The sequence below is a fragment of the Delphinus delphis genome, chromosome 8 (assembly GCF_949987515.2).
Source record: "Delphinus delphis chromosome 8, mDelDel1.2, whole genome shotgun sequence".
Taxonomy (NCBI): domain Eukaryota; kingdom Metazoa; phylum Chordata; class Mammalia; order Artiodactyla; family Delphinidae; genus Delphinus; species Delphinus delphis.
The window spans coordinates 15923160-15944093 of NC_082690.1; the positions used below are offsets into that span (position 1 = coordinate 15923160).

At 42.7% G+C, this 20934-nt stretch overlaps 2 protein-coding genes across 11 annotated transcripts in view; one reads left to right on the forward strand and one right to left on the reverse strand.

The window, feature by feature from the left end:
- On the forward strand, positions 1-16244 carry IFT46 (intraflagellar transport 46). Of its 2 annotated transcripts, XM_060017864.1 has the most exons (12): positions 172-209; positions 958-1054; positions 4519-4598; positions 7080-7216; positions 8896-8970; positions 9126-9219; positions 9665-9793; positions 11465-11586; positions 11943-12009; positions 14966-15026; positions 15312-15397; positions 15757-16244. In XM_060017864.1, the coding sequence occupies exons 3-12, from the start codon at positions 4554-4556 to the stop codon at positions 15850-15852; spliced, it is 912 nt and encodes a 303-aa protein (XP_059873847.1). In that variant the 5' UTR covers positions 172-209; positions 958-1054; positions 4519-4553; the 3' UTR covers positions 15853-16244. The 2 variants fall into 2 exon arrangements, with proteins under 2 accessions (XP_059873846.1, XP_059873847.1); XM_060017863.1 differs by lacking the exon at positions 4519-4598 and having other exon boundaries at positions 1-209.
- The window catches only part of TMEM25 (transmembrane protein 25), a 21771-nt gene continuing 8049 nt past the window's right edge, over positions 7213-20934 (reverse strand). For 7 of the 9 annotated variants that reach the window (XM_060017859.1, XM_060017850.1, XM_060017854.1 and 4 more), the window contains one exon: positions 18699-20930. In XM_060017859.1, the coding sequence (XP_059873842.1) occupies positions 20765-20930 (166 nt within the window). In that variant the 3' untranslated portion in view covers positions 18699-20764. Of the gene's footprint in view, positions 7500-18698; positions 20931-20934 lie in introns of those variants that run through there. The other 2 variants (XM_060017852.1, XM_060017855.1) reach the window with 2 other exon arrangements.

Sequence of the window (20934 nt, forward strand, 5' to 3'; positions counted from 1 at the left end):
AGAAGGTCTCACGAGAGTGAAAGAAAGTATCGCGATTTTTTCTTTCTCTCCTTTTTTTCTTGCTTAGCGACTGACAACAGGCCGGTTGCTCCGAGTAGAAGCCCTTGGCCTTCTTCCAAGTAGAAGTGGCCTGGCCTGAGATTGGAGTGAGACCCCAGCCCTAGGCTGGGGTTCTTTCCACAGAGGAGACGGATTCAGAGGGGCTACAGGTAATTCGTACTCACCCTAGCAGAAAGAGATCTCTCTTTCTCCCACCGTAGAGGAATAGAAAGGACTCCCCTTCCCTCTCCCCATCTCCCCTCCACCTCTTCCCATCTTCTTGACAACTGTTCTTTCCCTCCTTCCTTCACGCCATCACCAACCATCCTGCTTCCTTTACTCCCCAAGAAACTTAAGTGGGATCCGACATACAAGACGGGGGTGGTGTGGTGGGGGTGAGGGTGATGCTTTCGGGATTATTGGGTGGGACCAAGAGGCTGGAGTTTACCCTGTCTTCGGGGAACGCCCCTCCCTCCCAGGTAACCCCAGAGACAGAACTCTTTCTAGAGCCTCTACAGCCTCCCCTGAGAAGCTCCGGCCGCCTTGCGAAACTGATCGAACCGGAGGAGACAGCCATTATCTACAGACAAATACTGTTTTGCCCTTGCGCGGGTATCTTACAGCTTTGGGGAGCTGCTTCAGAAGTTGGCTGTCGTTTCTCTCCACGATTCCCTCGTTCCTCAGCCAGCCTGCCAGCAGTTCCTAAATAAGGGCTGCAGCAGAATGACTTAACTGCTTGACCTGGGGCCAAGAAGCCTTAAGGAAAGTTTGAATGGGGGGGGGGGGTATGGTGAAGGTTTCAGGTAAAACTGGTGTCTTGGGTAAGGAAGAGGAACCAATGCTGGTTTGGAATCCACCTCCCCACAGAGTGCTTAATGTCCCGTGATAGGAGCTCTGTTCATATTTCCTTTTGCTTAGACCAAGACCGTTGAAAACCAGACATATGATGAGCGTCTAGAGATTAACAACCCTGAAGATGTTGCGAGTATTTATGCTCCAACCACAAGACACAAAGGTAAGAGAGGCATGAAGAGGAAAGAAATGGTTGTTTTTTGTTTTTCTCTTTGTTTTGTTTGTTTTGCAATTGTAAGTCAGCGGTTACTAAAAACAAACCAAAATTTGTAAAAAAAAAAAATCTCCAAATAAACCATGAGAATCAAAACTGTTTATCTCACATGAATGACATGTAGCTTAGAATGGCATGTAGCTTAGAACTTAGCCGTACTTTCTTAGAAACAGAAACAAAACAATTGTCTATTACCACATGGAGAATACGTTTGACCCTGGTAGGTACCGCCTTGAGGGTTGCAGGATGGATTCATGATTGTCCCCAAGAATTTTCTATTTTCTGTTAGCAGATGTTGGCTTTCAGAGTCAAGTTACTTGCCATTGCTTCTGTTTTCCAAATAGTTAAGGGGGGAGAAAACACAGCCACCCAGATTGCAGGATCTTCCATCAACCTAACCAGTGTTCCCCATCGCCATTTACTTCATGATACTGTTCTGCCCACAGTCTGCCGGGGGTTCATGTTTGTTTAATTTATCAAAACTCTTTTGCTCAGTTCTGAAGATGCTTCAGTTACCTATCCTTAACCTGCAATTCCAATTGAAACCTCAACAGAATATTTTTAGAGGACTTGACACCATCATTTGTTCAACAAACATTTTTTGAATGCCTATTATCTGTCAGCCTTATGCTTGGCACTACGTATACAGTTTTTTGTTTGTTTCTTTGTTTTGGCCATGCCGCGTGGCTTGTGGGATTTGAGTTTCCCGACCAGGGATTGAACCCAGGTCTTCGGCAGGGAGAGCTCAGAGTCCTAACCACTGGACCGCCAGGGAATTCCCAGGTATACAGTATTAAAAGAGACACTGACCCTGCCATCCTGATGCCTGTAATTATGGGAGACAGATGCCAAATGAATAAAGAAACACAATTACAAATGTGTTAAGTGCATTGATGGGAAGCAAAGAGTTTGATGTTATGGAGAATACTGGTGAGGAGTGGGATCTACTTTTGATGGAGGGGTCAGGGAAGACCTAAGGAGGTGATGGTTGAAACTGAAAGGTGAGAAGGATTTAGACACAGAGGAAAAGTAGGCCAGGAAGAGGGAGCCCCTAGTGAAATGTGAAAAGGACGTGAGGCCAGAAAGAACTTGGGTTACTTTGAAGACTTGAAAGAGACCAGCATATGGTAGGAGAGAGTAACCTCAGAGGTAGTCAGGAGGTATAACAAGCAGGGCTTTAGAAGCCATACTGCTGTTATGCATGGCATGGATTGAAGGGTGCAAAGGTGAAAGCAAGGAGCCAGTTAGAAGGACTGTCGCCATTGCTGAGTTGAGGTGTGACAGTGGCTTGGATGTGGGGAGGAAGTTGAGAATAGAGAGAGTTGGCAAATGCTAGAGGTATTGTTGTAGTAGAATCACTGAGACTTGCTGATGGATTGGATTTAGCTCTTGAGTTAGGAATCAAGGATGACATCCAGGGTTGTTTGTTTATTGTGGTAAACTTGCCTAATATAAAATTTACCATTTTAACCATGTTGAAGTGTACAATTCAGTAGCATTAAGTACATTCGTGTTGTTGCATAAGTATCTACTATTTCCAGAACTTTTTCATCATCCTGAACAGTTATTATTAAACAATAACTCTCTATTCCCCTCCCCTCCCCCCCGCCCCCCAGCTGCTGGTAACCTCTATTCTGCCTTGCCTCTATGAATTTACCTATTGTAGGTACTGCATAAGCAGAATCATACAGTGTTTGTCCTTTCCTGTCTGGCTTATTTCACGTAGCTTAATGTTTTCAAGGTTCATTCATGCTGTAGCATGTGTTAGAATTTCCTTCCTTTTTATGGCTGAATAATATTCCATTGTTTGTATAACCACATTTTGTTTATCCATTTGTCTGTCGATGGACACTTGGGTGGTTTTGGCAATTGTGAATATGCTGCTATGAACATTGGTGTACAAGTATCTGTTTGAGTCCCTGCTTTCAGTCTTTTGGTGTATGTATACCTAGACGCACAGGTGTTTTTTTTTTTTTAACCAGGTCATTGACCTACTTATTTTTTTGTTTTAAATTTTTAATTAATTTTTAATTTTTTAATGCCTGTCATACATATTTATTTATTGAAGTATAGTTGATTTACAATGTTGTGTTACTTTCAGATGTATTGCACAGTAATTCAGTTATATTTATTTATTCATATATTCTTTTTCAGATTCTTTTCCCTTATAGGTTATTAGAAAATACTGAGTATAGTTCCCTGTGCTATATAGTAGGTCCTTGTTAGTTACCTGACACCCAGGTTTTTTTGGTTTTTTAATATTTATTTATTTATTTGTTTGGGCTGTGCTGGGTCTTAGTTGCAGCATGTGAACTTTTAGCTGCTGCACGCAGGCTTCTTAGTTGCAGCATGCGGGATCTAGTTCCCTGACCGGGCGTTGAACTGGAGCCCTGTGTACTGGGAGCTCGGAGTCTTCCCCATTGGACCACCAGGGGAGTCCCCTGACACCCAGGTTTTTGACTTGAGCACATTTATAATCTTGCCAGCCGTGGACATTATAATTTGCTTTCAGTTTAGGCAATTTAAAAGGAGAAAAATGGTGTTTAGTGGGCATTCACTTGACTTAGAAATCATTGAACATGTTTTCATGCCAGTTAATAATATCTTACATCTGGTTATGCTTTTAATTGTTCAGAATATTTTATTGCTTTTATCTTATAGACAGTGATTCAGATTCATATTTGTGACTACTATTTGCCAGGAAGTAGGTCATTTCCTTCCACATAAAATTGTTTTCAATTGATCCTTACAACAATCCTGACTGAGAAATATTACTGACCCCATTTAGAAGTGGGAATACTGAGACTCAGAGAGGTTAAGTCATTTTGTCCACCTGATAGAGTTGTCCTATAAACCCAGTCTTCTGACTATAAATCCAGCACTCCTTTTGCTTTACTAATTACTAACTAATTACTAACCTCATTTCACCATATGTAAACTAAGGGCGGATTTTATGCTATTTATGTAATGGCAGATAATCAGTTAGTATAATGTCTAACCTAATGCCTTAAGCATAGTAATACTTAGTAAGTATATCTCAAATTGAATTGACAGAGCCATGACTAGAATTCAGTTTCCTGTCTTTCAGCTAGATATTCTTATAAACCCTGTTTCATAAAATGGTTAGAGCATAAAATATTATAAATGAAAAATATCTGTCTTTGAAAATCATTTTAACAATAACCTAGGGACTTCCCTGGTGGCAGAGTGGTTAAGACTCCATGCTCCCAATGCAGGGGGCCTGGGTTCGAGCCCTGGTCAGGGAACTAGATCCCACATGCATGTTGCCACTAAGAGTTTGCGTGCCACAACTAAGGAGCCCCCCTGCCACAACTAAGACACAGCGCAACCAAATAAATATTTTTTAGAAACCCCAAAAAACAATAACCTAAAGGGAAAACTTTTCTTCCAAGGACTTCGTCGTTCCACCCATCTTCCTAACAAGACTATGGCTGACAACAGCAGTGATGAGTACGAAGAGGAAAATAACAAGGTGCAGTATAACCCACAGCTTCTTGTGAAATTTCTGCTTTGAATTTTTAGTAGTTAGTTTGAAATGACACTAGTTCAGTAGCAAACATTTCTTAAATACTCACCTCCAGTGATTGGGTTCCTTTGAGCTGGTGGAGGACAGTCACGAGGCAAGAGCATTAAGATTTTGACTCTCCTTCTGCAATAAAGCTTACTGTTATAGCTGATGTTTTGGTGAGAAATTTCATATAACACAGGCCAGTGTTTCACAAACTTTTCTAGTCATAATAATCAACTGGGGTACTATTTAAAAAAAAAACAGATAGGAATTCCCTGGTGGTCCAGTGGTTAGAACTCTGCTTCCACTGCAGGGGGCACGGGTTCGATCCCCTGGTCGGGGAACTAAGATCTCACATGCCACGTGGCATGGCCAATAAATAAATAAATAATTTTTAAAAAAAATTTAGAAAAACATTTCCAGTCCCCACCCAGAACTGCCTAATCAGAATCTTGAAGGTAAAAGCCTGCAAATGTATATTTTGAGCAAGCACTCCAAGTCATTCTTATGATAAAGAAAGTTTGGAATGATTGATCGTGGCATTGGTTCACTGTCAACATTTGTGATACTGCTAGTATTTTGTGAAAGACACTTTAGTTTTGAAGTCTTAAGGCCCAGATGTTTGGTGTTATTCTATGAACCAAGATAATCACCGTTTCTGAAAGTGGGATGAGAAGACGCCTTAAATTTGCACACGTGCACTGTCTAACAGCCCCTGTGTTTAGGCTTAGCACATGGTCCAATGGTTATGTTTTAATCGTCCTCCAAGAACAGGCGTTTTGAAAACTCAGGTGAAGGAGAATATTTGAAGTAATGCAGAAAGCTGTAGCAACAGAGATGGATTTCATAGAAAGTCTAAAAGGTCATGTTTTAAGATAGCCCCACCTTGTGACTAGTGTGCTGTTTGACATCTTACCTACAAAGTCATTTTTTGGCATCTTGTCTGTGGTATATAAAGTCTTCTCCCATAGGTCAGAGATTTTGCAAAGCACTACTTTGAAGAAGCAGACAAAAGAAAAGTGAACAATTTTCCTAAATTGACCTCCTAATTTTGTATATTCACCCTAAATTTTTCTAGTTTTCATCATGATGTAGTCAATATTCAAGGCTCATTTATCTTTCCAATTTAATATGCACCCAGAATCAGCAGATAGGATCCACTTTTGAATAATCTTTGAGCTGACGATATTCTTAAAAATCTCTCCTTGCCAGACTGCTTCCCATGTGACCAAGAATAATTTGGGCAGATTTTGAATTAGGAAAGAACACTGTGGGAGATTCTTACCAATTGTATACCAATAAGGCATATTCTGCAACTGTGTCATCAGTCTCACATGTTACAGATTAGTTAAAATATATTTTTATCTATGTATAATAAATCTGTGTTATGCTTAGAGGAGAATGTAACCCAAAGAAGTTTTTGATGTCCTGTAATGTGTCACAGTTTTATATGTCAGTAGCTGCTTTAATGTAAAAGAAACATTAAATAATTCAAAAAACTAGAACCAATCATCTCTTAACCTCAGTGTAAGCCATATGGCATATGGAAACCAAGCTTGAAAAACCTATTTTTAAAGGGGGCCAATTGGCCACCCTTTAGGTCCTAAGTGAGGGCATGCCACAGGCTCCAGGCCCTAAAGTCAAAGACATGGACCCTGTCCCAACTGCCCCGGCAAGCCCAAGCACCACCTTACCCCTTCTCGTCAGCTTGAGGGTGGGGTGGTGCATCTAGAACCAGAAGCCCAGAAAGGTAGGTCGTAATGCCAAGGACAGAAGAGTCTCTTATCTTGAGATATAATGTACAGTCATTGCATTTAACTTACGGGGGAAGGGAGGGGAACCATGCATAGGTCAGATACCCATTGAATGGAAAGGGAAAACCCACAGTCTCCGGAACTGCTGGTCAGAATCCAGGCCCGGGGTTGATTATGAACTTTCTTCTTTTGATAGTTACAAGCAGCTTACCCTGGGCAGTCTTGCAAATTAAATACTAGATTTCCTCCCTGTGATCTCTGTGAGTATTAAGATTCCCTAAAGTGTGTCTTCCCTACTTCATCTTCCCCCATTTCTTCCCAAAATAACTATTATATTTAGAGTTGCTTTCTTCTTCAGAAGTCCCTCAGTTTTAGAGTTGAAGCTGACTGGATAAAGTTTATGCAGAGTTCTCAGAATCTCCTAAGTAATAGGTAAAAGAGATACGTATTCGATAAAATTTATACCCAAGCCTCGAGCAGAGGAAGAGACCATGGTTATAGAAAGTGGGGACTCAGTAGCTAAGGAGGAGCAGAAGAAGGTTCTCGAGGCCCTTCTTGGGAGTGCTTCCTTCTCTTTCCAGTGAATTGGTGTCAGGCGGGAGGGTTCTGGTTAGAGCACTAGGAGAGAACTGGGTAAAGGTACACTAAATTTCTCCTTACCTGGACCTTTCTATCTCCTGCCCTATCTCAGGAGAAAAAGAAGACCTCGCAGCCCACTCCTCAGCGGGGCTTTAGTGAAAACGATGATGACGACGATGATGACTCATCTGAAACTGATTCTGATGATGACGATGATGATGATGAAGAGCATGGGGCCCCTCTTGAAGGGTGAGAAAAGCCCCCTTGCCAAGGAGGAAAACGCCTCCTTCAAAACACTGGACAGGAGGACGTCACTGAGAAGTGAAATTCCAGCAGCTCTTTTGATCTCCTCTATTTAGGATTATCAGATGCTCAGAAACCCAGTGTAATGAGTTTTCCTTCTTTTTCGGCTCTACTGCCCGAATCCTGTGATGTCACTTGCACTATCGGAAACACTTGTGGGCTCAGGGATTTCATGAGGATTTGCTGAGTCAGTTTAACTGATGGTCTCTGACTTCAAGGAGTTCACATTCTAGGGAAGAGAAGATAAATTTATACACATACCAAAGCATTTCTATTTAGCAAGGAAAACATGCATGCACAGGAACATTTCTATTTTAGGCTCAGACCCTTTTAGGACGGGTAGAGAATAGGTGCATCCGGAACCCTGTATTGAGGCAAAATGTTCCTGCATGATGCTTCAGTAAAAATTCTCCTCACCATATTCCAGCTCTGGTGCTAGATTAATCATGACCCACCCTTGTATGTTTTAATCAAAGTAGATTCTAAAGCCCATTCATTTAAAATACAATTAACTGGTGTAGCCAATCAGTAGAATTCTTTCTAGCCATTAAAAAGTATGAGGCAGCACTCTATGCACTGTAAAGAACAATCTCCAAGGGACACTGTTACATTTTAAAAAGGTATAGAAGTCTTTAGGCTGTGCTATCACGTGTATAAAACAAATGTTACATAAGCTATCTCTAGGCTGCCCTAGGAACTAATAATACTGATTACTCTTGGGAGGGGAACTTGGTGGTAAGGGAACAGGGGTGGAAGGGGACATAACTTTCCACTGAATACATTTTGTACCTTTTATTTCCGATCATGTGCATGCATACTTTATTCAATGAAGTAGTTTAATAAAAATAAAAAGTTACCTTTGAATTATCCACCTGAAGGTAGACACTAAGTAAATTAGGCAAATGTTTAATACCAGACTGACTTTTCATGCTTCCCAGTTTACTTCATGATTCTACTTCCATAAATTATAATCTGGGGAAATATAAACTATTTAGTTTTTTTGTTAAGCAACTCTTCCCAGAAGAACCTTAAATAACTTTCCTAGTCACTTATATACTTTGTCAATTCATTACATTTTACTTAATTATAGTCATTAATATGTACTCTACTACTTTTTTACTGTATACGTTTCATGTATTAATACAAGTATTTTTAATAACTGCGGTATTCATCTTGACATATCCAACCATCTCTCAAGTGTTGGACATTTTGTTTCTAATTTTTTACTTTTATAAATAACACTGAAAAACATCTTTGTAAAAATTCCTTTTTTTCTTGGGGTAAACCATTTTCATGTCAGAAATTAAGATCTCATTCCATCTTTTCTCTTCATCCCCTTCATTCAAAAAAAAAGGGAAAACAATTTCTGCTACTTTCTAAAATTTTTTTAAATTATGTTTTGGATTTTCTGTAGCTCTGTTCTTCATTGTCAGAGATAGCTGAGAGCTAATTATAATCACTTTTAAAGTTACCTTGCAAGCTGCTCAGAAAACGCAGATGTGGGTGGAGCAGAAACTAGGTCCAGAGTCATATGCCCTGTGGCCAGAGTAACACCCGGGCTGAACCAGGGCTCAGCAACCCTTGCTCTTCTCTGGCTACCTTGAACCACATTTTCCTTTCCCCAGTGCCTATGATCCTGCAGATTATGAGCATTTGCCAGTTTCTGCTGAGATTAAGGAACTCTTCCAGTACATCAGTAGGTGAGTACCAGGCCCTCCCACCGTAATCCCCAGCCCTGCCTTGCCCTTTCCTTCCTCTAGTCTGAAACATGGCCATTCCCCTTAGGTTTTTTCAGCCTGAATAATAAAGTAAGTTTCTCTGACAGTTTCCACCTTCCCGTGGCAATATCTCCTAGGTATACACCTCAGTTGATTGACCTGGACCACAAACTGAAACCTTTCATTCCTGAGTTTATCCCAGCTGTCGGGGATATTGATGCATTCTTAAAGGTACAGTCAGAACATCCTAAAACTGACTCCTTAGGTGTTTCTTCTGACCCCTCTATCACTCTAACAGTTCCACTAATTTCCCTGACTACCAATAGCTACCTTAATATATACTCTTCATTTCACTGGAGTTCTTAACTTGCTCTCAACTCCAAATTATACTTATTGCTATTAGGTAATAATTGATTATCTCACTAGGTGTTAAAAATTTGTCATGTATCTGCCTCCTGGTTATCCATGACTTAAGCTTTATACCTAAGGTCCTATAGATCATGTATTTTTTTCTAGGTAGTACTTTAGTACAGCATGATATACAGGCATGCTTTTTAATACTAGAAATAATGATGAACCAGAAGAGTTCTTCCTCTTCAGCTTATTGGAAGCAAGTGTACCTTTTTAGATCCCTCCCATGTTTTTTTCTCTGCTTTCTTACCTTTCTCCTAACCAGGTTCCACGTCCTGATGGAAAGCCTGACAGCCTTGGCCTACTGGTATTGGATGAGCCTTCTACAAAGCAGTCGGACCCTACAGTGCTCTCACTTTGGTTAACAGAGAATTCCAAACAGCACAACGTCACAGTAAGATACTAGCCTAGCACAGGCCCCAGCTCCAGGGGGCCGAGAGTAGAAGCCTTGCTAGTATTTGAACAGTTGACTTACTGCCTATTAAAAGGGATGGCTATGGTTTCAACCAGCCCTATTTTTTTCAGTAACAATTGTATTAAGATATTATTTACCTACCATGAAATTCACCCTTTTAACTTGTACAATTCAGTGACTTTTAGTATATTCACAGAGCTGTACAACCATCACCACTATTTAAGAACATTTTCATTATTCCAAAAAGAACCCCCTTGGGAATTCCCTGGTGGTCCAGTGGTTAGGACTCAGCACTTTCACAGTGGTGAGCCCGGGTTCAATCCCTGGTGGGGGAACTAAGATCCCACAAGCTGTGAGGTGGGGCCAAAAACCTAAACAAAACAAAGAGAAACCCCATGCCCATTAGTAGTCACTCCTCTCCTCATTTCCCCTGCTCTTAAACCCTGGTCACTACTTCATTCCTTTTTTATGGCTGAGTAATATTCCATTGTATGGACATACCATATTTTGTCTATCCATTTACCAGTTGTTTCCATTTCTATTAATTCTGCATCTATGAACGTATACAAGTTGTTGCATGCACATATATTGTTGTCTTGCGTATATAGGTAGCAGTGGGGTTGCTGAGCCATATGGAAACTGTTTAATATTTTGAGGAACTGCCAAACTGTTTTCCAGAGTGGCTGAATCATTTTACAATCCCACCAGCAATGAATTAAGAGTTCCAGTTTTTCCACATCCTCGCCAACACTTGGTATTGTCTGTCTTTTTTATTCTAGCCATCCTAGTAGGTGTGAAATGGTATCTTATTGTGGTCATTCCTGTCCTATTGACCTGCCCCCTTCCCCTGGCTCCAGAAGATTTTATCAGGTTTCCTATAATCTTCATTTGGCTCCTGGCAGGCTTCCCTTTTCAGCAGCTACCTTGAATACGAAATAGCAGCATATGATGAGGCACTCTGTAAAAACAAGAGTAAAAACATCCTTCAGGACTTCCCTGGTGGCGCAGTGGTTGAGAGTCCGCCTGCCGATGCAGGGGACACGGGTTCGTGCCCCGGTCTGGGAAGATCCCACATGCCGCGGAGCGGCTGGGCCCGTGAGCCATGGCCGCTGAGCCTGCGCATCCGGAGCCTACACATCCGGAGCCTGTGCTCCGCAACGGGAGAGGCCACAATAGTGAGGGGCCCGCGTACTGCAAAAAAAAAAAAACAACAACAACAGAAAAAACATCCTTCAGGGGCTTCCCTGGTGGCGCAGTGGTTAAGAATCCGCCTGCCAATGCAGGGGACACAGGCTCAAGCCCTGGTCCGGGAAGATCCCAGATGCCGCGGAGCAACTAAGCCCGTGTGCCACAACTACTGAGCCTGTCCTCTAGAACACATGAGCCACAACTGCTGAGCCCGTGTGCCACAACTACTAAAGCCCGCGTGCCTAGAGCCCATGCTCTGCAACAAGAGAAGCCAACGCAATGAGAAACCTGTGCACCGCAACAAAAGAGTAGCCTCCACTTGCCCCAACTAGAGAAAGCCCACGCACAGCAACAAAGACCCAACACAGCCAAAAATAAATAAATTTATTTTTAAAAAAATTCTAGAAAAACAAAAGAACATTCTTCAGTGCCATCAGCCAGGCTTTCCCCTTATTTTTCTAGCAACATATGAAAGTAAAGAGCCTGGAAGATGCAGAAAAGAATCCCAAAGCCATTGACACATGGATAGAGAGCATCTCTGAATTACACCGCTCCAAGCCCCCTGCGACTGTGCACTACACCAGGTAAGAAATAGTACATTCTTCACTGTAGTAACCCATGGTAACTTTCACCACCTGTGAAGCCATTGCTTCTGAGAAGGGGGTCCCAAGGCTGGGACGTATTTGAGATATATCAACCTGAGGATCTACGGATCCTGGCTGCTACTGGCTAAGAGTGTGGACATAAAGATTATGATTTATCTGGTATTATTACTTAGCCAGCTTCTCCAAACCCCAGGTCCTGGGTAAGTTTGGCCCACCCAGTCTATGTTCTCCTGAAATCCTAATGTGCCAGACTGAGAATCTCCCTTCAGTCTAGAATATCCTGATGCAGAGATTGCTGATACCTGCCCATGTTCTCTATTCACGTTTACTTGTAGGCCTATGCCCGATATTGACATGCTGATGCAGGAATGGTCTCCAGAGTTTGAAGAGCTTTTGGGAAAGGTGAGTGGAAGGTAGCAAGAGCTAAGAAAGTGTGGCATTCATTCTAGGGCCCAGTGTTTTCTCTCTTCTTGTATTACTATTATCATTAACTTTTAAATTGAAGTATAATACAAAATCAGAAACATACATATAAGTGTTGGTTAACTTTCACCAACTGAACACCTTTGTGTAACCAACACATCAGATCAAAAAAACAGAACATCTCTGGCATCCTGGAAGCCCCTCAGGCTTCCACCTCCCAACGTGACTATTTTCCTGACTTCTAATAGCACAGATTAGGTCTGCCTGGTTTTTTGTGGTTTTTTTTGTTTGTTTTTTGGCCATGCCACATGGCTTGCGGGATCTCAGTTCCCCGACCAGATATTGAACCTGGAATCAGTGAAAGCCGGAATCCTAACCACTAGGCCACCAGGAAACTCCCTAGGTTTGCCAGTTTTGTATTTTATCTAAATATAATCATGTTCCTTTGTGTCTTATTTGCTCATCTATATTGTTCATCCATATGGAGAGTCATCCATATTGTTCAGACATCATGGTTATATATTTGTTCTCACAACTGTATGGTATTCCATTGTTTGAATATATCCATTCTATGATAGCCATTTGGGTAGCTTCCAGTTTGGGGATATTACAAATTACTCTGTAATATTATTGTCCTACTACTATGAGTACATACCTTTTGATGAACATATGTACTTTTTGTGTTATCACTTTAGACTCCACCTTTTCCACAGAGGTGTATATGCTATTCTAAGAAGCTGAAGTCCTATTCATAATGATCCTAAATTTTTAAAAAGTGCCCAGGAATATATTTAATAAGAAATTGTCAAGACTCTTTTGAAAACCAATTATAAAACTTTAGTGAAGGGCAGACACAAGCTCTGAGTGAATGAGGAGTCAAGCCATGTTCCTGGAAGGGAGGGGTCAATCGCTCAGCACTGTCAGTCCTCCCCAGTTCACCGTGGAAATGGAAGGCCGTTTCAATTAGGATTTTAACTGCACTGTTTTAGAAACTGAAAATTCGGTAACAAAGTTTATCTGAGAGAATCAATTTTTAAGACTAATCATGAAAATTTTAGGGAAAAAATGAGGATTTGCCCTGTCAGACATTAGAAACACATTATAAAGCTGTAGTAAATAAAACAATAATGTACTGGTTAGGAATAGAAATAGATCAGCAGCACATAACAATCCAGAAACAAACCCATGTAAATGTAGAAATTTGTTGTATAAGAAAGATGGTTATTTTAAATGATTAGAGGGACTTCCCTGGCAGTCCAGTGGTTAAGATTCCGCACTTCCAATGCAGGGGGCGTGGCTTCGATCCCTGGTCGGGGAACTAAGTATCCCACGTGCTGCGTGGCCAAAAGAAAAAAAAAAAAAACTAGTTTGGAATTAAATGATTAGAGATAGGATGGGTTGTGATGAGATGATTGACCAGCCATTTGAGAAAAATTAAATAGATCTAAGCCTCAACCATATGCATATAGGAATTCTAAATGAATTAAACAGTTAAAACAAAAATAAAACTATACAGGACTTGCCTGGCGGTCCAATGGTTAAGACTCCACGCTCTCAATGCAGGGGACACGGGTTCGAGCCCTGATCGTGGAACTAAGATCCCGCATGCCACGTGGTGCGGCCAAGAAGAAAAAAAGTTACTTACATATATATGTGACATTACTGTCCAAGCAAAAAGCTCTTACATATCAAGAAAAGAAAACTGAGCAAAGATGATAACAGGTCCTTCCTGGCCACGGTGCTTAAAATTGCTTCACCACGTTCCCCAAGCTCTTTCCCTGCTTTTTCTCCATGCTACTTACCTTCTAACATACTGTATACCTTACTAATTTTGTCTTTTGTTTCTCCCTACTAAAATATAAGCTCCATGAAGACAGAGTTTTCGGTACATGTTTATTGAGAAATTGTTGTAAAAGCAAAAAATTTGAAAACAATCTCTTTTCTCACAGCATTTTAAAGCTATAGCTGAAGAAAACTGTTTGATTAGGGAATTGAATAGATGGATTGTAGTACATCCATTCAGTGAAATACACAATGGAGTATCATTTGGCCTTATTTTGCTCTGATACAGAGAAATACCAATGACATGTTGTTACATGGAAAAAGGAAATTGCAGAACCATCTACTCTGATTTTTGTAAAAAGAGAACAAAAAATTTTTAAGAAGCCAGTGGTTTTTAAACTTACAATATTAGTTTAGATCTGGAGCCTGCTGAGATGTCATGTCATTTTTTTCTGTTCCTGTGGTGTCCAAGGACCATTAGGCCTTCTAACACCAAGTAACTATAAATACTTGGCCATAACTTGGGTCCAGTTTCTTCTTCACAAATACACACAGGAAGACTGCATGGCAGTATATTTTACTTATAAAATATTTTGGTCCTGTTATATCATATGCTACTTTGGTGGTTAATGAGTATAACCATTTTACTGATCAGGGGGAAAAGAAAAGGCACGTTGTATTATTTGCTAGGGCTGCCGTAACAAAGTGCCACAGACTGGGTGGCTTAAGCAACAGAAATTTATTTTTTCACACTCTGGAAGCTAGAAGTTGGAGATCAAATTGTCAGCAGAGTTGATTTCTTTTAGACCCTTTCTCCTTGGCTGTCTCCTCCCTGTGTCTTCACATGGTCTTCCCTCTGTATGTGTCTAGGTCCTAATTTCCTCTTCTTATAAGGATTCCAGTCATACTGGATTAGGATTCACCCTAATGACCTCATTTTAACTTCTCTTTTTTACGACCATATCTGCAAATATAGGCACATGATCTGAGGCACTTAGAGGTTAGGACTTAAAACATATGAATTTTGGGGGAACACAATTCAGCCCATGTCACCCCTTATGCTCGGAGCTCTTTTGCTTCAGAGAGAGTGAGTGATGCTAGGACCACTGAAATTTCAGCCTTTTGACTCGGGTCCATCCCGTGCCCCTCCTAGGTGAGCCTGCCCACAGCAGAGACTGACTGCAGCCTGGCACAGTACATAGACATGATCTGTGGTGAGCCCTTCCATCCCTTCCTTGACCCCCATCTCTGGATAAAGTCATTGTGGGCTGTTGAAAAGGCCGGTTCACTCTGAGTTGCAGCCTTTACTTTAAGCCCGTTGTGCTATTTGGCAGCACGCGAGGGTGGTATTTGGGTTTATATGACTACCTGCTGGGTATTTAACCCCCAGAGTTATAGTCACACATCCCGTCTGGGAGGGGACTGGCCATCCTAAACAGAAATGCCCCATAGCTTCCGGATTTTTGTTTATTTCTGCTCACGGGAGTTCTTGATTTCAGCCATCCTAGATATCCCCATCTACAAGAGTCGGATTCAGTCCCTCCACCTGCTCTTTTCCCTCTACTCGGAATTCAAGAACTCACAGGTAAGACCAGCATTGGAGATTGACTTAAGCTGTAGTGAGGACTGCTGCTGTCGCCACTATTTTGGGTCTGCTGTGATTCTGTCCTGTGACAATGGAGAATGTCTCTGCCTGGAGTTACCATCACCCTTCCCCATAACGAAGGGAACTGCAAAGCAGGCAGGGGTGGGGCTTGTAAAGGAAGGGGAAGTAGAAGCAATGTGGGCCTTAGACAAGGCTAGGTAAGGATCTACAGTGGACACTCATTCTCACAGGAGAACCAAGTGGCCTAATGAATGGAAGCAGGAAGCAAGGTTAGTTCTTGCTAAAATGTAGTAACTAGTATGTCCTCAATCCTTCACATTCCCTCTCTCTCCTCACAGCATTTTAAAGCTCTAGCTGAAGGCAAGAAAGCATTCACCCCTCCATCCAACTCCACCTCCCAAGCAGGAGATGCAGAGACATTAACCTTCAGCTGAGACACCTCCCATGTCACTCTGTTTCACGGCTGAGCTGGCTTCTCTGCCCCATCTGAGAAGGAGGGATCACTGTCAGCCACTTGGCGGCCTTGCCTGCCTCACAGCTTGATTCGGAGACAGCGCACATCTTACTGCCCTCTCTGCCAGAAAGCACTGCCATGGTCGTTAAATGGCTAATGCCTGTGTCAGAGTTCCTTCCCATGGAAATTAATTATGCATCTACGCTACTGTGGGGATGTGAGTTAGAATCTCTGGAATTCCTGGGATCCCAGGATGCTCAGGTTGGGAGGAAGGCTTAAAAGATGTTCTTTTGAGATAGCAATAGAATTATTTTCTTTCATTCTTAAAGTTGGTTGGCAAAGATTTTACAAATAAAATGCTCTTATCTTTCAGGTTATCCTGCTGTCCTTGAAATATGAAAGAGAGAAGGCAGACTGAGCATAGGCAGAGATAAGGAACTTGGCCTAGGAATAGGCATTAAGTGAATAGCAGTTTAAGCAAATCAACTTTGTGAAATAAAATCAAACCCCAGTCCTCCAAGGTTGGCAACAGAGGGGGAACTTTTTTCTCCCAGAACTTATTTTTTCTGGGGGTCTCCCACCAGGTAGTGCTATCTGCCTTACAGGCTACGTGCCTGTCTAGCTCCAGACCTGTCTGGTTGTGGTCTCAGGGAGCCTAGCTATTGCAGTCACCCAGGTGAGAGATGATGGTGTCTTGGACTGGGTGGTAGTGGTAGAGATGGACAGATTCAGGAAATATTTTGGAGGTTTTATCAGCTAAGCTCCAGTCAGAAACCATACTAGTTATTTCTAACAAAGGATGTTAATTTAAGTATGGGCAGTTGGTTACAAAAGTGTTGGAAGGGCTGAAGAAACAAAAGGGAGAATGGAGAGTGCTGAAGGAACAAGAGGCTAAAGGGGAGTGTCCACTGCTGGAAACAGAAGAGCTGCCACAGTGGCTGGGATGGCTGAGCAGGTCCGAGACCCTCACCCCTACTACAGCCACCCTGGGCAAGCACTGCTGCCTCCTCTATCCCACCCTCTCCTAGCTTGCTGGTGCCTCCCACTGGCAGAAATTAACAGCTGGCAAGGGAATCTGGAAAATCGAGCAGCATAAAGTATAGAAGGGAAGGTGTGGGGTACGAGACAACAGATAAGCAACCAGGAGAGGTGGAACCAACAGAACTTAGTGATAGCGTGAATGTGGGGGAGGGAAGAGAAGAAAGGGCGACTCCCAGGTTCTCTGGCTTGAGCAGCTGGGCGGGTAATGGAGCCAAGTACTGATACACGGGGCAAGAACTGATCGGAGCGGAAAATTACAGTAAGATGCTACAGCCTAATACATACCTGAGAAACACGAGACAGGAGGGGCATCGTTTCCTACAGACCCTTAAGCCAACTCTGATGTTCATCTCATGCTTGAACTTGAGTAGGAACATCTGAGCTCAGGCCTCACTTTGACACCATGTTGGGACCAGGTGCTCTGCTCCCAGATGGATGCCATTAATGCTCACATTTCACTCAAGGAAAAAGAGAGGCAAAAACGTGATAGGAACTCAGATTCTCCATCAGGTTTTCAGGGAACAGTCAGACTGCCTTCTTTGGCTAGAACTGAGACTCAGCTCTAGTAAGTATAGTCGACTCTCGTTATCCACAGTAGCTATGTTCTATCAAGTCACCGCAGACACAATTAGCAAATACTGAACCACTGCTCCTGGGGGAAATATAAGGTAAGGTTCCTGTGTGCCTCTGTCATAACATTGGCGTCAGCAACCATTGATTCATTGAACTCACAGCCACCAGCACTGTAAGTCATGCCATAATGAAGCTTATCTAACGCACTCTCTCTGTAAGGCACATGACAGCCTTACTACACTTAGTTAACTCTAGCCAGCACCTCAGCACTATGCGGGTGGGGGCCATTTAATTTATTTATTTTCAAATATTTATTGTATTTATTTGGCTGCGCATGTCTTAGTTGTGGCACGGGGGATCTTTTTTTTTTTTTTTCAGTTGTGGCATGTGGGATCTAGTTCCCTGACCAGGGATCGAACCCAGGCCCCCTGCATCGGGAGCATGGAGTCTTAGCCACTGGACCGTGAGGGAAGTCCAGGGGGGCCATTTTAAACACTGAAACCACCACCAACAAGCAAGAAATGAGGCATTAGGTACATCTTGGATAGGGCACTCATTTAGAGTGTGAGAGCCGAAACCAGGAGGCAGGATGTCGCCTTGTTCAGCCTCAGCTGGGAAGGTACGTGTCGGGCGACTCACATTTTTCACTGCTCTAAGCATGTTTGCAAACGATTGTAAAAACACTGCAAGTATCGATTTTAGGATTACAGATACATTTTAGTAAGTGAATTCGCAAATACAGAATCTGCAAATAATGAGGATCAGCTGCCTGAGTTACTGGCTGATGCGCAGGCCTGTAATGTTAGCCTGTCTCCCTACCCTAGCACGTCCACTGACCTGTCCGGTGAGCACTTCAGACACTGTTTCTATCGTGGGCTCCTCCTCCTCCACAATCTGAGGTTACTCTCTTTTGGCTACTTGATCTGTGGCCCTAGAAAAATAAGTTAATTTCTATGCCTCAGTTACTCTAGCTATGAAACAGTTATAATAAACACTAACTTAACTCCTAGGCTTGTCCTATGGGTGAAAATATGTGAAAAGATTAAATGCCACAAAATGTAAGATCTAATAATTATGTTACTAAGTACAAATTTTTCACTTGGCCTTTTAGACTTTCCATTTGGCTATTCTCTCCCTGCCCGAGATTCTCATTTTTCTAATTCCCCAGCGAAAACCACAAAACCAGCCTGCTTGCCATGCTCTACACATGATTCATGAGTTCCCTCTTCTAACTAAACCTTTATGCAGTCTATTTTCCTGGCTTGAAGTGTCCCTCCCTTCTGCTATCCCAGGCTCTCTACATTTCTAAATAAATAAAACTTGAACACAAGTATTTACATTTGCATTCCCTCCTTTAACCTTCCTAAAATGACAGTATAGGAATTTTTTTTTAAAGGTATAAACCAGCAAGGACAGATAATAGGAAAGAAAATGACTATAGACCAGAGAGCAATACAATTTTGAAAGATGGACAAGTGGTAACAGATTTAGTGGGCAGGGGGAGGGGAAAAAACCTGATACTTGATTTCCAGTAGAGGAGAGGGACAGAGAAACCAATAAGAAGTAAGCCATTTGACACTGCAGAGTCCTGGAAAGGATCAGGAATCGAAAATGTCAGATATTTCTGATGGCATGTGTGCAGGGAGGGGCTGCAGACAGGAGGATTGGCTGAAGGTTTGTAGAAAGATGGGATCCCCAGAACCTTCCCTATCTGTGCTGCCCACCTCCTTACCCTGGCAGAAGATAGTCCCCTTTAAACCAAGGCGCCTCTGGACATGAGAACACCAAGCAATTCTGAGGACAGGAATAAGGGGCCATATTTAAAATAAGAGGACAAAATAGAGGAATGAGCAATGAGACCCTCAGCCCTCTTCTGGCTTATCCCTCCAAAGCACAATATCGGAGGAGTCCTCCCTTGGGAAACTGATCAGCCAAAGAGAAAAGACCTAAAGATATTGACAGAGAGTCTTCAAGCTTATGGACTTACTTGGTCCCCCCTACCTACCATCAACTTCCATTCAGCTTGCGGGTATCTCATTCTTGTGCATGTGTGTGTGTGTATGTGTGCGCAGGCATGCTTGCAACTCTCATTCTTAAATGTGAATGTACCGTCACCAGGCATTTGAAGAAAGCCAGAAAAAGGCAAAAACAGTACAAAGGATATCAGAGAAGCAAAGCAGGCAAGATATGAAAAAAATTTTTTTAACTATAATATTCATAGAGCAGTAGTTCTCAAGTTTGGTTGCATGTTAGAATCAACTGGATATATATATATATTATTATTTTTAATATTTATTTGGTGCACTGGGTCTTAGTTGCGGCACGTGGGATCTTTAGTTGCGGCATGTGAACTCTTAGTTGCGGCATGTGGGATCTAGTTCCCTGACCAGGGATCGAACCCAGGCCCCCGGAATTGGGAGTGCAGAGTTTTAGACACTGGACCACCAGGGAAGTCCCAACTGGAGATTTTTTTTTTTTTGCGGTACGCAGGCCTCTCACTGTTGCGGCCTCTCCCGTTGCGGAGCACAGGCTCTGGACGCGCAGGCTCAGCGGCCATGGCCCATGGGCCCAGCTGTTCCGCGGCACGTGGGATCCTCCCAGACCGGGGCACAAACCCGTGTCCCCTGCATCGGCAGGTGGACTCTCAACCACTGCACCACCAGGGAAGCCCTGGAGATATTTTAAAGATAAGTTTCCTCTCCCAGACAACACACCAGACTAATGAAATCACAATCTCTGGAGGTAGGATACAAGAATCCATATTTTTTAACTTCCTCAGATTAGTTCAATATGCAGACAAATTTGAGAACCACTGTCAGAGATGAGAAGATTCCATATCCATGAAATATTGGGCTGGCCATTGGGCTGGCCAAAAAGTTCATTCGGTCAGTGAATACATTGTTCAATAAAATTCTTGGTGAAAATGAAAAATGTGTGGGACTTCCCTGGTGGCGCAGTGGTTAAGAATTTGCCTGCCAATGCAGGGGACCTGGGTTCAAGCCCTGGGCCAGGAAGATCCCACATGCCGTGGAGCAACAAAGGCCGTGCACCACAACTACTGAGCCTGAGCTCTATAGCCTGCAAGCCACAACTACTGAGCCCATGTGCCACAACTACTGAAGCCCACGTGCCTAAAGCCCGTGCTCCACAACGAGAAGCCACAGCAATGAGAAGCCTGCACACCACAACGAAGAGTAGCCCCCGCTCACCGCAACTAGAAAAAGCCCACGCGCAGCAATGAAGACCCAACGCAGCCAAAAATAAATACATACCTACATTTATTTTAAAATAAATACATACATGGGCTTCCCTGGTGGCGCAGTGGTTGAGAGTTCGCCTGCCGTTGCAGGGGACGCGGGTTCGTGCCCCGGTCCAGGAAGATCCCACATGCCACGGAGCGGCTGGGCCCGTGAGCGATGGCTGCTGAGCCTGCGCGTCCGGAGCCTGT